The sequence below is a fragment of the Saccostrea cucullata genome, unplaced genomic scaffold (assembly GCF_032062105.1).
Source record: "Saccostrea cucullata isolate Sc308-1 unplaced genomic scaffold, CSIRO_AGI_Scuc_v1 ctg655, whole genome shotgun sequence".
NCBI classification, from domain to species: Eukaryota; Metazoa; Mollusca; class Bivalvia; order Ostreida; family Ostreidae; genus Saccostrea; species Saccostrea cuccullata.
Window position 1 is genome coordinate 82,049 of NW_026918867.1, and position 17,978 is coordinate 100,026.

The 17,978-nt window shown below is 31.3% G+C and overlaps 1 protein-coding gene across 4 annotated transcripts in view; it reads left to right on the plus strand.

Moving 5' to 3' along the window:
- LOC134272977 (spermatogenesis-associated serine-rich protein 1-like) overlaps window positions 1-13,423 on the plus strand; it is a 30,634-nt gene extending 17,211 nt beyond the window's left edge. The window contains exons 1-7 of one of the 4 annotated variants that reach the window (XM_062755162.1): window positions 2,460-2,623; window positions 3,313-3,460; window positions 3,903-4,015; window positions 4,401-4,550; window positions 6,239-6,362; window positions 11,223-11,289; window positions 13,042-13,423. In XM_062755162.1, coding sequence (XP_062611146.1) covers window positions 2,581-2,623; window positions 3,313-3,460; window positions 3,903-4,015; window positions 4,401-4,550; window positions 6,239-6,362; window positions 11,223-11,289; window positions 13,042-13,092 — 696 coding nt within the window. In that variant the 5' untranslated portion in view covers window positions 2,460-2,580 and the 3' untranslated portion in view covers window positions 13,093-13,423. Of the gene's footprint in view, window positions 1-2,459; window positions 2,624-3,312; window positions 3,461-3,902; window positions 4,016-4,400; window positions 4,551-6,238; window positions 6,363-8,917; window positions 9,089-11,222; window positions 11,290-13,041 lie in introns of those variants that run through there. The other 3 variants (XM_062755148.1, XM_062755169.1, XM_062755156.1) reach the window with 3 other exon arrangements.
- Window positions 13,424-17,978: the final 4,555 nt, after the last annotated feature.

A 17,978-nucleotide genomic window follows, 5' to 3' on the forward strand; every position in this document is an offset into this window, starting at 1 on the left:
AATGTGCAATCTGAGAGTGGAACTAAATATGCGCTGCTGGGCAATAATCGTTCGGATATTTTCTGTAAAACTGCAATTTGTATATCCCGACAGTATGCTAGTGCTATCCCCCCCCCCTCCTTTCTTATTTATTAGGAGTTAATAAGGATGCACGTGTTTTGGATATCTTAGTTTGTCTGAGGCATTCTTTAACTCTTGTACAAAAAATATCATGGATTTATGCTTTAGATATTCTGTTCTCCTTTGTAATTAGAGAGAGTGAAGGGTGAGAGGGAGAAAGAGAGAAAAAAGTTGCGATAATTTGTGAGATGGATACATGTATTTAATAGATGAAAATAGAAATGGTCGAGTTCATAAGTGCTTCATATTTCTTGTGGACTTGTACTTACATTTAAATACAAGTGTTTTCATTTAATGAGTCCTCGTCCTATTTCCGATGTAACATCATTTATATTTATTTTCAAAATTGCTCATCTAAGAACACAAAGTACAAACTCATTACAATGCCGGAGACGACCTTACTCCGACGTAAGAAATAATAATTGTATAGTGCATTTTTATAAATACTCTGTGATATAATTGAAATAAAATTGTGAGAAACATTTATATAAATAATATATTTCAATACAATCCTCCAAGCAAATGATATATATTATAGTTTCGCGTTCTATAAATAGACTTGAAAATGAAATTGATCTACATTAGTTTTTTAAGTTCTAGCTTTGTTTAATTTGTAAAGTCATAATCCCGCAGTCAGTTGGTCGGGAATTTATATAAAAATCAAATTAGAATATCAAAGCAATTACTTCTTTCAAAAAGAATAATAGATGTAATTTTTCAGGATGAATGTTTTCATTTTTTTTAATCATCATATATATCATTGATCACGGTAAAAGCTGATTTTTTAAAACAAAGAATTTGGTCATTATTTTCTTTGAAAAACAAAAAAGATATCTGTGGAAAAATTTTATACAGTAAGAATTAAAATCTAAATGTCTTCCTGGACTTTTTCAAGCAGTTTGTTTTTAAACAGTATTATTATCATTCCACATTACTCTCAAACACTAATATAATGTAACCATCAATTGTCGCCCGGGAAATAAATAAACAATGGAAATGATTCTTGATCATCATATCGCTTCGACATGTGTGAAAAAGGCATGCGTCTAAATGATGGAGACGATAGTCGAGGATATTTTGAAAACTTATAGTCGGATGAAAATCAAACAAAAACGATACCTTTTTAAACTTTATAAACACCTCAAGTAAATGTTGGATGCATAAATATAAATTGAAACCAGACACATACATAACCTAAAAAAATATTAAAAATGGATATCACTGAGAATATAAAACACGAACTGTGAAGAGTACGTTTTTATGCGACATGTAAAATTCGATGTTCTAAAAAGGGGACCTGTCGTTTTTTCGATAGTTAATAATAAGCAACTTTATATATTAAATATGAAAAACAGATATTTTTACAGATTCACTTTATGGAGTAAATATATGATGTATTTCATGATTTATCAAAGGAAAGAACATTGTGATTAAAAATATTTTTAAAGTTTTGAAAACCTTTTATTCTGAATACCTTCTCCCAGCTCAATCCCCATACACCAACACTTAAACCTATATGTATAGAGCAGCCCGGTCCTCCGGGCTGCAATGATTCATAATGTTAAATCAATTTGCCTTTTTTCTGGAATACATACAGTTTTGAAATTCTGATAACTACGTAAAACTTAATACGGTGAGCTCTATAAATAGCAGTTCCTGACAGTCTTATTATTGATTGATACAATATTAATACTCTTACTACGCGATAGCTTTGGAGAGAGTTTTTTTAAAGTATTTATTTTATTCAAAGACGCAAAAAATCAAGATTTTCACTGAAGTTAATCAGTCACTTGAACACGAGTCATTTATTGATTTAAACAATTTTTAGTGTCAAAAGAGTCTCGACAGCGCGATAAAAGATTTGCCAAGACACGAACACGCGTTTAAACGACTTATCATATGGCATATGCGTACATGTACCACCCATGTAAATGACCCCCCTCCCCCAAATCAAGCATGTCAAAAGGTTACTCTATTCCTTTGAGACACCCCCCCCCCCCCCAATTTTATAAAACTTTGGTCAACAGTCAAAGTTTTAATTTTCAAAAAAAAAAAAATAAATAAATAAAAATAATAAACATTCTTTTCATATTTATATTCAAATAATTTTAGTCCTTTTTATGTAGAGTGCAAACATTTTATTTTTTATACAATTATAGATAACTTGGGTTTAGAATGTGACGGTATATTTATATAATAAACATAACGTAAGTATGGTGTGGTACGTTAATCGATAAATTATTGTTTGATCCGCTCCTATAATTATCGAAAGTGAAAGTATTGGACAGGTGTCGCTTTAATCGGGCACCGGTTTGTTTACATCACCAGGGCCACGGGCTTTCACCGAGCGCATGTCGCTGTTTGCTCATATTGTTTACATTTTGATTTAGTACATTAGGCTTTAAAATGTAACTTCCTTTACATAGAATCTACCGGAAACATTATAAAATTAGCATAATAATGTTGCATTTGACGACTGAAATCGGGAAAGTCGGCAGAAAAGGTAAGGAATGTATTCAGTTCCTATGTGTTGTCGCCCGCATTTCCTCGGGTACTGTCAAAGTAACGTCGGTGTGAACATATCAGTTAGTTGGCTTTTTTAAAAGTATATATGCATAGAAAAGTGACATTGCTTCTTATAATCTGCATATGCATGTTTTATATGATTAATATTTATTTATACATGTACATGTACACGTGCATACACAGTAGGGTTAGTAAACTTATATGAAAGTTTAAACATAGATTGTATTATGTATACGTACACGTACTTCTCAAAAGAGAATAACAACTCAGTAAGTACACGTACTCACGTATGCTAATATGTATACGTAGAATTAATCTAGCAGAAAATATCTGAGGATTGGAAGTGTCCCCATTGGCTTAAAATTGTTCCAATTTTGCTTCTAATTCCTGATTTCTTAGAATGCTGTTGTTCTATCTATGAAACAATTTAAAATGTGATAAAAAATATATCTTTTTTATTCCTACTGCATGTACGTTCATCTCAACTTCTTCAAATTGTTTATCAGAAATCGTATACGCACCAACCAGATTTTTATTCTTAGGTTTAAGATCAATTAGACAAAAGATGCATTAGATGTTTTTTTCCTATCAAATAATGTGTCAGTTTTCAATTAAGAAGTTTTAAACATAGGTCTTCAATTTTTTTTTCCTCAATTGCATATACAGAGAGGGAGCGGAAACATTTCCCAGACATCCACAATAACTGCAGTCTCCCCTCCTACCGGCCCCATGGACGGAGATATATCCCCCACGGGTATGGATTCTACGAGGACTGGATGCCGCATAATCAGAATATCAACATTAGATATACGGAGTAAGTCTAGGACAGACAATAAAGATGATTTTTTTTGTCAAAAATAAAGTCTCTGCTATTAATTTTTGTATATTTATATCTTTTCGGGTTTTTTTTCTAGCACAGAAAATAAGGGTGATTTTTTTTTTCAAAAACAACGTCTCTGTCAATTATTTTTGTATTTTTATATCTTTTAATTTTGGTTTTTGTTTGACTATTTGTGTTTTTTTTTTTTACTGTTTTTATTTTTTATCTTTTCAAGTGGCTCGTATCAATTTGTAGCCCCATTTTTTTATATGTCAAACAAAGGCTATTGAGATTTTGGCATTTCTAATTTTGATTTCTTAAACAATGAAGACAAAAATACCTTGCACTTTATACTTTTTTGTCAGAAATTATGGGATTTGTTGACCTATGATTTATAAGGGTATCATTTTGAATTTTCAATGACCTGATTTTGTAGGAATGGCCCAGACTGGAAGTCAAAACTAAAATACATCCCTGATCCAGAAAATCCGAAATACCCAGCAGCAGAAATCTTCGAGAACAACTGGAAAGCTATGAGGCCGTACCCTTGTAAGTCAGCTAGAGTTGTCTTACTTCTACCTTAAAATTAAATCAATCCAAGCGAAAGTGATCTTTATTTTCATTGTTTGTGCGTCATTTGGATTTATATCAAGAGTTAATTTATATAATTTATATTATTTCTTTTAAACGAAGACATTGTTAAACAATATGTATTAACTTATTCAAGATTTTTTGTTATGTTGAAAGTTAATCTTACATGTAGTTTCTTCTTGATAAGATAAGAAATAATTTTTTTTCTGACATCCCTAGTATTTTTTTGGTCATGTTTTCATCAAGTTGTCGTAAAGTTGGATGCAATATTATTATACTGGTATATATCATATTTGCAAATCATTACTCTAGGCCTATGTAGATTTACGTCATTATTTTTCAGACACGTACATGAGGACAAGAAACGAGTGGCTGCTTGACCCCGGGCTGACCAAGGTGGGGCTGAGGTGTAACTTTGGTGGCGTCCACAAGGCCACTAACACCAGCAGTGATGAAATCACACACAGAATGCTTTTTGGGCGAGGACGCAACGGTATGTTTTATACATTCTACTATATACACGAACAAGTAAACAGTGATATAAAAATAATCTTTAAAAAACATTTTCCTGCTAAACTATGTCAAATAATCTTTTAAGGAAAGGGTGGTAGAATAAACAGGCATTTGTACGTGTAAAAATGGCAAGATAAAAGAAAAGAATCAAATCTTATGTTAACAAAAATACGCAGATCTAGAGGAGCCTTTCCCAGGAATTTGTAAAGTTATCAAATATAAGTAGTAACTAAAGTAGGGGAAACTTACCGCTCTTTCAAAGAAATTACAGAGTCCTAGGCCTGCATATTAACCATATTAAATCTATCCATTGGCAAAATGTCAAGGAATATTTTTAACACAAAATTCTGGGTCGGAATACTAACTCTTTTCCTTCGGAAAGGGGGTGGGGGAGGGGGCTTTAGAATTATTGATCTGCATACCTGTGTGTGAAAAGACCGTATGAGTAATGAAACCTTACTCTTATCTTCTGAATGTATAAAAATTATTACATGTTTTGAAACTGAATTTATTTCAGCTGATCAGAAAGTAGACACAAGGAGAGGATATGACGAAGTTTTTAATACGAAACTTGCCTACAAAACGCCAGGTTTATAAATATATAGAGTACACGTATTCCTTACAATAAAAAAAAATAAATTATAGTGCTCAGAAGATAGTCCTTAGGGTTAACATTTTTCTCTGTGGGGTTTTTGTAGTAAAATATAATTATTTGGACTTTTAACATTCAGGAAGAAAATTTAAAATATACGAGATATGTTTCAGTAATTAATTCAGATGCTTAATTGATTTCAGACGAATCCTTGAAGCTCATTCTTGGTTTTTGCTTTAGTGTCGTTTACTAATTTTAATTCTAAAATTAAAATAAGTATAGTTCGGCATGTATTGACATATTTGAGAAGTCAAAATACAAAATCTATTATCCTTAAATTGTAGTTTAAAAACCTTGGTAATTAAACTTTCGTCAAAATATTTGAAAGAAGCGGTTAATGATGGGGAAAAAGGAATGAAGAAAAGAGTTTTTTTTTTCGGAAAGTACAAGTATTTAGATATTTTTTACTGCGAAATATTGCTTTATTATGTAAAATTCCTGACTGGGACTAACTTATGAACACTGATTATGCCTAGAATATGAATGAAATTGAAAAAAAAAGATTTTATATCGGGGTTTGTGGTGTAGGTGATTTGGTTTTGTTTTGTAGCAAGCACGCATTGGTACTTGAGCTTGTATGATATGGGGTATTTATATAATAGTAAATATTTTGTACTTAAATTGTATTCCAAGGAGTGAAAGTTATTTTCTTGCTTATGAGTACTCATTGTCTCATGCCACGGTTCGGAGAATGGCAGAGGATCGTACATTTTGGCCGTGGGTTGCGACGATGATTGGTATACGCTGAAAAAAATTCGAGTTATCCTTCTTTCAACTGCATTGAAATTGAATAGAACGGATCGAATGGGGTACAAAAAAATTTATTACAAGAATGTGATACTGATAACAGAATATCATTAATTCAAAAATTAATACCTGGTATGATTATTATTTTTGAGAAAATTTCTTTAAACAATTCAATAGGATTCTATAGATTCTTTTTAGATTGCAGTTTTTAACTAATATTATTTGGAAGAATGGAACATTAACCCCTAAGATTTTTTTCCTCCCCCCAGAGACCATCATAGACAAAAGGAACGGGATCCCGTACGCCTCGGAGGGGGACAAATCGTACCAGGCCGTGGAGTACTCCCCCAGCTTCCATAAGGCGGGGTCCAGTCTTCCCAGCCCACAGTTTGGGTAAGATTATTTTTTACAAAACTTTTTTCCTGGAAAAAAAATCTTCTGTCCTTTCACAATTACGAAGCTGTGTTATATCTTAAGAACATTGTTGTAGATTGACTTTTTAGTTTGTTTCGGACATAACCTGTTAAATAAGATCAGCCCGTAAAAGTTGCTGTAAAAAGAAAACACACAGTTTTGTAAAAATATACTGTTACAGAAGCAAATAAAAAATTTTTATGAAATATTCATTCTCAGCTGGGAAATTAACTCTTACTAAGGAAATAATTACCGGTACTTTTCTGTCATAAAGCTCCCTTCTCAATCCCTTTTATCAAGAATTAAGAGATATGTGTGGCATCTACATGACATTGATTATAATATAATTGTATGATTATAGTTTTTAGTAAGGCGGTATATATCTGTACGTAACCTGACTATTTGTAGCTCGATGACGTCTTTTTTACGCTATACAGTTTAACAATTACATGTATATCAAGGGTAGGGATAACGAAGACATCGAATTAAATCTCAGGAAAGGATCTCTATCTGACAATCCTCCTGTCTAGAGGATTAATTAATGATTTATTATCGATAACTATCGATATATTTAAATACAGATCTATGTTCTTCTAATTCTATTTCAACGTTTCCCCTTTCTCATCTTAAAATTTCAATTTGTCCCCTCCCTGCTTTGTGAAATAATTCTTTAATTGGCACGGTCGCTGATCAGAGTTGGTGCTCTATCTGTAAATTTTATTCCACTTCAAAAAGAAGTAGGCTTTCCTTACATGTTTATGGTGGTGTCAGGTTCTTCATTTTACTTTTAAATGATTTCCTCATTTCTTTCCGGGATCGATATTTTCCCTTGAAGAATTCAGTATGTTGGTAACCTAATCCCTGCGCTTAAAAAAACGGTAGTGATGAAATATGCACATATGCAGAAGACCGGGCTTTGTAAAACCTTTCAACTTTTTTCTGACATTTTTTGAAAATGCAAGAAAAAAAGCAAGACATGGTGAAATTGAATTTCATCCAAATAAATGGCATAACATTACCAAAAAAAATCATTGCAATTTGGCGTCCCCTTTTGATAGACTGTGTGTATTAACGATATTTCACATTCCTTCGTACCTTGTACTTGGTCCTCTAACGATTTTATTTAACATTTGTAAGACTATTCCTGGTTAAACGTTGTTATGGTGGCATATTTATGCCTTCCACATAACTTTTTGTTAACATAGCATACCATGTCAAGTCAAGATAACTATCTTGTGTGTTGACAAACATCAACTTTATATTTTGTCCAGTCAAGATAAACAATTGTATTTTTGCGATAGCTGTTCTATTCATGAAGCAAGATAAGTTATCCCTTCATATCAATTTAGCTATTGCAACAAATGTGATATCGAATCTTGACTGGACAAGATATAAAGTCGATGTTTGTCAACAAACAAGAAAGTTTTCAGGACTTGACGAGATAGTTGTCTTGATTTAATTGACGTGATATGTTATGTTAACAAAAGTTTATGTGGATGGCATATATATGCCACCATACGTTGTAGTAACATGACAAATGCTACATGTACAAGAAATATTTGACTAACGAAAGAGGTACATGTACCTTGATAAATAGACTAGAATAAAAGAGAAAGGAATTCAGATGTTCGCAGAAAAGCAGTATGCTTCATCATGAAATTCAGAAAAAGCTATATAAGTTATATTGTACAAATTAGTCCTATATCTCTGAAAGCTATAAACTATAGCGGCTGTATAAACTTCAAATACTAATTCAAAGTGGGTTAACATTTATAGATAACTTGTAAATAGACTTTCGTGCATATATTTTTAATCAATGAATTGAATTTCAGGATGGAGTATTAATTGTGTTGTGAATTTTGAATTCACTCCATGGCAGTAAATACAAAATTTACAACATGACAATTATGTAGTGTGTTCGTTCTTGAAATCTAACCCAGACGTTCACACTGGCACCTGAAAACTGATAATGGCTGAAAGATACAACTCATGAAGTGCATGTAACACGAAATCAAGCGGTAGCCAAATCCCACTACATAAGCTGTTGTATTTGCAAAAGTCTAAAGAAATAAAATTAATGTGAAGAAAAATTGCTGTTTTGAGGTCAAAAGAGGAGAGATCAAGGCCAGGAAAGTCATGTGTAAAAACGAGGCCTTTTGATTTTGTAAGGAAAAAATAAAACAGCTGAATCCCATGCACTACATTATTTTTTTTTCAACATATTGTTGAGTATCGGGTATGCAAGGTAAAAGTCAAGGTCAAAGCATCATTTGTAAAAATCGGGCCATTAGATTTTGTAGGAAAATGATTAAATACTAGTAGCTGCAAAACATGAAGATCGCCAGTGTCTTACTAGGTCTTTCACTAACTTAATTCTTTCCTGAAGCGACACGCCAGGGATCATAAATTCCCTTATTTTTAATCGAATATGTACATGTATTTTTTAAATGTGTTTGTTTGTTGATGTCTAGATGTGCGTTATTTCACGTCTTATAATGAGTTCACTCTGTAAATATTTCCTTTCCATTTTTCAGCCAAGTCAGGTATTTCTAGAAAAATGTTTGAAACTAACATGATCACTGTCAATAATTTCACCCGTAAAGATATAATGCATTTATTAACAGAACACCGTATTATACGGTGCATGTGAACTCCATTTTGGGTTTGTTACAATGATTGAAGTGGAATGTTGAAAAACGTTAATTGATAATATCAATTAGAATACTAGTATATCCGATTTTTATTTGTGATACAGCTTAATTTGTGCTTTGATATACAGCGTACGCATAAAAATGTTATGCAGCTAATTAACTACCCTTTTATATAAGGAAAACTATTGATTTCTATTTAAAAGTGTGCTTCATAAGTAAAATCAAAAATATTTTTGGTCTAACAAGTATTTCAAGGTAAAAGTGCAAAAAACCATTCAGTTATATAACACAGACATTACCCCAGTTGATCAAAGTAAAATATAGTCGCTCCACGTACATAGATCTCTCGTATAATGGGAAAGAACTTATTAGCACCGTACTAAAATAAGACAGACAATAAAATATTTCAGGAGAAAGACATATTGAGATAACTAACACGATCAAATATCCGCCATTTGGAATAAGTGGGCTGACGGCCTGGAAATAGAGAAATTAACACCCATAAAACGATACCATTTTCTGAAATAGATAGGACCCACGTGATCGGGAGTTTTGGCACGTGATGCTCTCAGATGCTCGGCGTCCCTGTGTTAATATTGAAAGGGAAAGGTGACAAAAACCAAGAAATCATGATTCGCTTTACTAATTTTCTCATCTCGTATAAGAAAAACTACTCACTATTTGAATACGTTTATGTCTTTGTATAATATACAAGGAAGTGGGCTTAGAGCCCAGGTGCCATCTTTTTTCGTCTAAAGACTTGGTGTCTGTTCAGTGTTTGTCTTTTATTTTCAATTGTAAGCAAGTGAATCTCTAAAAAGAGTCAAAATCAATTTTTCTTTGTTTCGCGTCTACCATTCATTTTCCATTAGTCATTCCATATTTTTTTCACTAAAGTTGAACATACACATTTCTTTTATTTGTGAAGTTTGCTTTGAACCCTTCAGCATGTTTTTTTTAATTTTATTTTAACCATTTTTCACTACCATTAATTAAAATATCCCCAAAAGTGCAAGTAATGTTTGAAAATGAAGACATAATTTTACACATTCTTTATCAAGTGATGATTCTTGATAGAATTCAGAATAATTGATGAATATTCAATATTTCACAATAAAATATAATATGAAGCATTTCTTACCAAAAAAGAGACGCTGATAAAAACTGTACCATTGTGCTACATGTATATATATACTTTCATATTATTACAGTTTGGTTCGAAAGTAAGTTACAATAAACCGTAGCATGTATTGTTTTTTCCTGATTCCCTTTGTTAGAGACCGTAGCTCTCGATTTGCATGCCTGATTTCTTGATAGTTTTGCTAAGTACTGCTGCATGTTTGAAATGTAGAATTACTTTCAATTACTTTGTAGATTTACTTGAATTACCTAAATGACTTATGTGAAATGAAACATGATTCTGTTCAGTTTATGAGAGGACAATATCCCGTGAATTTTCCATGTTCAATATTTAATCATATATATTTGAGTACATTAAATGGTAAAATACCGGTATGCCGTCAAACGTGGGCAGAATTTGTTTAAGCAATGTATAAATTGCTTAAGAAAATATTAATGATCATCTTGTCCATTTACCAAAAATAACATTAAGAGACGTTGTTCTCTAAGATAAACCTACAAAAAGTAAATGCTTTTTCGTTAATATCATTTACATACAACACGATCGAATAACTAGCAAAATTCTACAATTTTTATGCATTTCCAAGGAATGTGTTAGACTTTTTTACTTTCCGAAAATACTTTGTGAATTCAAGAGAGCTCACTTTCATGTTAGTAAACAGATTTATAATTTCCACAGTTCACCTCTAAAGAATAATGTTCAAACGACCTCATTAAGACGGAGAAATTGACCTAGTATTTATTTAAATATACACATGTACATGTATGCGAGGTACCATGTATCGTTTTGTCCAGTCTGAGAGTTAACTGTAATAGTTATCGGAACTAGAACCTGACCATTAAATCTGCCATTTTCTCCTCCTAAGACCAACCCTTGTTTTTCAACGTAGATTTCAACAATTTTAAACATACTCATGAATATATACCTAATGTTAAACGTAATGTAGTGATTTGTGTTTTAACCTAGTGAATTTGTTTACCATTAGTTGCTCGTTTTGTTTGTTTGTTGTGTTATAACCTCTGACCTTTGTCTTGTGTTCGTGTGCAGTGCTAACTACCCTAAAGTATCAACAGACACCTGTGTTCCGCTTCTGCCCATTCCCAAAAAAGCCCAGGTAAGTGTTGGTTATGACGTCACAACATGGTGAGTAATGAAAACATGACGTAATAAAAGGTAAATTGATTCCTTATTTAGAAGATATCACGTTCAAAAATTTGATAATAAATTTCTTAAAACATTAAACAGAGTATATACCTTATCGTAGTGACTGTTGATAAATAGCTTGATAGTGTAAGAAGATTGAAAAAAAAATGAATTGGGAAAGGTTATCTTATACGTATACCGGTATGTTACAGTAAAATTTTAAACTTTTTCAAGTTAAACTAACCTTACCAGAGTTGAAACTTTTCTGCTCGTTTCCTGATAGAAAGCAATTATTTGAAATTAGTATTGATGACAAGTTCATCTTCGTTTATTCCTTTTTATAAATACATTTCTTAAATTTTTGAAATGTTCTATTCAGAATTATTGTTATTACAGGTACAGGTATATGTACCAATAGTTTTTAAACTTTCTAACAAGTAAGTTGTTATCAATAAAGATTTTGGTAACAAAATGTATTAAACATTGAACAATACAGAGATTTAAAATACAGCTCAAATTTAACAATGCAGTTTGTCTATAGTATCAAAGTCTTAGAACTGTTAAGTATACAAGTCGATGTACTAAAACGCTCTTCTATCACATAACATTAAGATTGATCGTCCTGTACTTTGGAATTGCCTCTTTAATTCAGTCCTTATAAATGCAATCTTTTCTCAATAACAACAACAGTACCGTTTAAGTAATGAACACTTTATTTGATGTATAATTAAAATAAAAGTCTGGAAGTCTGAAAAATAGACCTGTGATCATGTACTTAGTATCCGTGCTTAAGATTGTTTTGTTAAAATAAATGAACTTTTCGTGGTTCTTGTTTTTTTTTAAAGAATGTTGATTTGTAAAAGAATTTATTTTGTTTTTAAAATAACTATTTTATAAAAAGGCTTTATTGCATATATTTTAGTATTAAATAATATTTAATATAATTTTGATACTCCCTCTATGAGAATTTGAAATGTTATAAAAGCCTTGCGTGTTTACAAAGTATCATGGCATGTGCCGTATATGACGGTAATTTAATTTGATTTTTTTTTCTATTTTGTCTCATTTTTCTTGTGTACGCATGTGCTGAACTCAAGTACACGTGCAGTGGAGTAAGAGTTGTATAATCGTTTTTGAATTAAAGAAAAGAAGTAAAGAAGAAAAAATAATACACGTAATATTTCTGGTTTACATTTGGCACATAATCCGTTCATAAAATTGCAGAAAAAAATGTTATTGATTATGATGAATGAATGCAAAAATATATTTTTTGCAATTACGTAAATATAAACATCATTAAAAGTTTTAATTTGATATCGTTAACGCACGAGAGTTATGTAACGTATACATTTCATGTAATTAAAAAAGATACAGTGTATATTGAATTAATTTTTTTTTTGCTTTCTGATCACTGATCTAATATCGTTTTACTCCTCGTATAAATACTTTTTTTTTCCTTTTCAGTGTTATGATGAAAATTTAAAAATATCAGTATCAATTTATTCAATACCATTTCGTATGGTCTGCTTTCAATAAATATAATTTTTTTTCTCTTTTTTTTCTTTTGATAATTTGTCTTCTCAATCAAATATGAAGATCTTAATTAATATGATACAGTTAATAGATTTAGAATAGTCGTGAATGACGATACTACTAAACTATTATAATAAACGAGCTCGGTAACTTTGATATTTACATCCCGCGGTTTTTGTTTCGTTTCCAGGGATACGTTTCGCGACATGGAGCGACGGCGACAGATGTCGGAAGAGATTGACTCGGTGAGGGGCTTAGAGAGCTGGGAGCCGGCAAAGCCAATCCACCAGGCGCTTATCCCGGAAGATCCCCCGACTAAGAAATAAACAGATGTCAGCTGATTTCACCCAAGGCTGCTGACACAATGGAAATCTTTTTCCCTTTTCAGCATGTCTTTGTGTTGGCTATATACTTGTCATTTTCTTTGTTGCTCACTTTTCAAGCAAAATTCAATGTTATTTTTCCCCATTTATTGTTATACATGTATTTTATTTTTTTTTTCATATTTGTTTGTTTAACTTTAACTCTGCCATATGCTTTGTCATATATCCTAAGCCATTTTGTTTTTCACTAAGACTATTTTTTATTGATTTGTTAAATAATGAGACTTCATTTTAGCAGTATTGATTTTATTATTTAAAGTATTTCCACTTGATTTTTTTTTTTGTCTTGTCTGAAAATATTTACATAATGTGTAATGATAAAAAATGGCGAATATCAAAATATGCTGACGGTAAAAATACTTTTAGGATCATTTTATTCGAACGGTTTTCATTTGTTTTGCCAAATTTATACGCGTTAGGGCGTCTTGAAATTTGTAATTCTACATTTCGTAGAATTTTATCAAATGGTAAAATTACGTGTATTTTATCATATTTATGACCACCAATAACTCTTAACGACTTGGCAATCTTTAGAAAAGCCTTCCATGCTTCTGCACATTCTGGAGTATTATATTTTTATGTAGAATTTTATTGCACGGTGCTTATGAATTGAAGCCTTCTATGTGTATTTTATGAGAAACAAACATCCGCTGTTAAAGCCCCAGTAATGTTTTATTTGGCATTAGATCGTATTGTTTTTCTTTTAATTTATAAAGAGAATGGGATTAAAAGATTTTTTTTGCGTCTGCTATTTAATTATTTATGCTTTATGTACTTCAAAAATTCCCATGATGGAAAAGGGCACTATAATATTTCCACAAACACTACGTATTTGTATATGTAGTATATTTAACTTATTTTTATATGCATATACTTTCCGGCTTTATATTGATATTTTATACTTTGTGATGATTTTTTATTTATAAATTTTTTATATAACTTTGTAATTTATGAGTACCATGACACAATAAGTATTGTACAGTGTCAGTATTTTTCCAAACAGTATTTGATTATTTTACACTTGTTTTAATGATACTCGCTGTTTTCATATTGCGAATATATTTCAAAGAAATAAAACCCTTTTATTTTTGGTAACAACTACGTGTATTTTGCATAGACTTATACACGGAAACGATATTTGTACTTGGGGTAAATATATAGGATTTACTTTTTGTGATAAGTGAAAACCTTATTGTTGTTAAATTTGTATTTTTGACTATCGACTTTGAAGACTTCATTGCCTTGACTATGTTTAAACATTAAATATTTCACAAGCAAACATTTATTTTGATTAGTATATGGTCTTGCAAATGATTATAAAGCTCAATATATTGATCACTTAAGCTTTCATATTCAAGAAATAAAATTCCAAGAAAACGTTGGATAGTTAAGTTGTTTTTGTAGTGTGGTTTTATATTAATTGGTTATGATGGTATGTCCATCTCCAAAGTGTTAATTGGCAAAATTCGTTTTCTAACTCATTTTCATTCTAATCATTTCACCTTTCTTTACTCTGATATCAAAAGTACAGAGATTATGTGTATACAATCAGCCATAAAACAATGGAAAACTATGCCTAAAATTGTACTGAGGAGAAAATTTTATATTCTATTACACTGTAAATACCTCTTAGTAAAGTTCAAATACTAGTACTCGTGCGACTAAAGCATGCATAAAAACAATGAGACCAAAGCATAGTTCGTTGTCCTATTGTATGAAAGTGTAGGATTTTAGCTGCTGTTTTTCTTCCTTTTTTTTGTCGGAGACCTGAATCTTTCGCATTAACAGTGTGTTGCTAACCAGTCTGTTTTGAAACATGTAACAGACATATATCTATAAACAAAACACAATTAAGAACAGAGCTTAAAACTCGGACGTTCGGAAATTCCTGCTATGGGATCAGGTGATGTGGAGGAGTAGGCATACCAGTCATCCGTTTTCACTCGCTGTGAGTCTGAGTTAGCGAACAAATACACGTTACCAAACCAAAGGCATCGGAATCAAATTGAAAGTGGGGGAAGACTAATTAAAAGTGAGGATGGGGTTAAGCCCCCAGCGCCCCCTTCTCGGTTCTGACGCTTATGATCAAACAGAATGTGTAAAAGCCTTACAATTGGTTTAAAACATCAGTCAAAATACGACCAAATGTTATGATATGTACATGTATGCTAACAAAATCATTGTAACGACAATAGAATGTGCGAAATGTTTACTGTGAACGAGGTTATTGACATCCCTATACATATTTACTTGAAGTATCTGGCTTCGATTTAAATTACCTATTTGTCGCACTCAAAACAACAATTTTATAATCGAATGAGTTGAAAGACAAATAAACACCACATGCAGCTAATGGAGAACTAACTATATGAAATGGTTGATGATTTTGTCAAAATCGCATATGTACTCTTCGAAAATGTAAGACACAAATGGTATACAATACCAATAAAAAATTGTTAAAAAATCATTCTGATTGTACACACAAGTACTCTGAAGTTGACATCAAAAAGATGCTTGAGTCTGATTGACAACATCGTTTTTAGAGATCAGGTTTTCAAAAAATCTGTTGGATCTGTTGAATTCCCATGGGTACCAATTGCGCCCCGATATAAGCAGACCTATTTTTGTATTCTTAAAAAGCCCAATTTGTCCAATATTTTACACCTGAAAAGAAAAAAAACACTTGCTATGGCCATCAACTCGACATTTCAATATATTGACGACCTATTGTCAATTAACAATAGTTATTTCTATTCTTATGTCGATTCGATATATCCCGGTGAGCTACCACATAAGAGATACCACATAGTCTGAAACATCTGTTTTATATTTGGATATTTTACTTGAAAATGACGTTAATGGTAATCTAACAACCAAGCTCTATGATAAATGTGATAACTTTAACTTTTAATTGTCAACTTCCCTTACTTATGCAGCAATATACATGCACTTCGTCACCTGCATTCGGAGTTTATATCTCTCAATTGATTCGATGCACTAGAGTATGCTCTACGTTTGTACAGTTTCTCAACAAGGTAAATTATTGACGAACAAGTTTATGAAACAAAAATATCTACAGTCTCGTTTAAAGTCATTATTTCATAATTTCTTTAGTCGATACAATGACCTTGTCAGCAAATACAATGTATCATTGAGTCAAATGCTGGCTGACGTTTTTCATTCTAATTTTTAGTTCATTATTTAAACACTCAATTGACGACGGATTTTTCCGTTATTTCTTGATCATGACAAGGAGCATCTGGTGGGTGTGACCGGTCGGCGGGGGATGTCCACTCCTCCGTGGTACCCGATCTCACTTCTGATGGTTTGGAGGTCCGTGTTTGCTCAAGATCTGCTATTTTGTATTGTTTTACGGACTTTATGAGATTGAATGTTGTTCGTTATCTCCATATATTTCATTTAATAATACGTTATGTATTTTAAGAATTGTCTTGTTTTTTATACTTAGTTGAGATTCCGACACTTTTTTCAGTTAAAATCTATAACTCGGTGAAGTAAACTACCACTATTTAAAACCGAAATCTTATTTGAACAAAATAAAAGACAAATGTATTCCATTTTTTTTACTTCAAAAAATTAATAAAAATGTGTTATCTTTTTTAACGAAATGTAATTAGCACCGGTCGACTAAGGACATTCCTAAAACACTAAAACACACATTGCTTCAAGAGCCGTGTGTTTAAACAGTCTCGTCGCCGCAATTTAAGTCGGAGTGGTGCTAAGAAAAATCCATAATATGTCAATGAATGTTATGATGACACAAGAATTTTTATTGTCATTCCGTAATTAAACTCTTAACCTGATTATCTTTCAAAAAAGACAATTACACATATTTACTTTATAACCCCCAAAACAAATTTAGACTTACACTAATGAAAGTTTTGCAAACACTAGTAAAATTTCCTTTCGTCATTGACGCAAGTTTGGAAAACTTAAAACATAAATAGAAAAACGATTCATTGAGAAAAAAAAAAGAGATCGATCATTGCGTGGTAAATGTCAAGTCTTGACTTTAAGAGTATAAATTGTTCATTTTAAATATTAAATGAATTTCTTTGAAATCACACTTTAGAACAGATTAATATACAAAAGTATACTATAAGATACATGAATTGGTAGAAAAACATAAAACATAAAAACGATAAACATAATTGTAAGATATGATAAAAAAAGTTTACTTGATTCAAAATAAATTCTACTTTTATTTTAAAATCATGAAAATTACAATTTAAGATGTTTATTCAAATAAAAAAAAAAGATATCATGTACACGTTTTCGTTCCAGGTTTTACAAATATATTCGAAAACTGATAGAAAGTTACATGTATACACAAGTAAATTGTTAAGTGTAATGGCAAACAGGTAGAATTTTCAGAATTAAATGAAGTTTATAATTCAAATCGAGACTAGATACTGACAGCTAAGTTTATGTATTGAATGTACAACAAAAATAGGTCCAGAAATATCATAAAAACCCAGGTATCCATTTTTGTGGTTTGTATCTGGAGTCCTTTATAACCATTATAGTGACACTTAGAATGAAAATTTTAATTTATGCTATTAAACCTATTCCTTATCTAATATATACTACATGTAACATTACGTATTTTGTTGTTAACAAGATTTTTTAGGAAAATTTGTATCATTGTTCTTAAATCTGAAACAATATTGTAGTTTTTGATTATGATTTGTCTTCATCTATTTTATTCAATAGTAGTATAGAC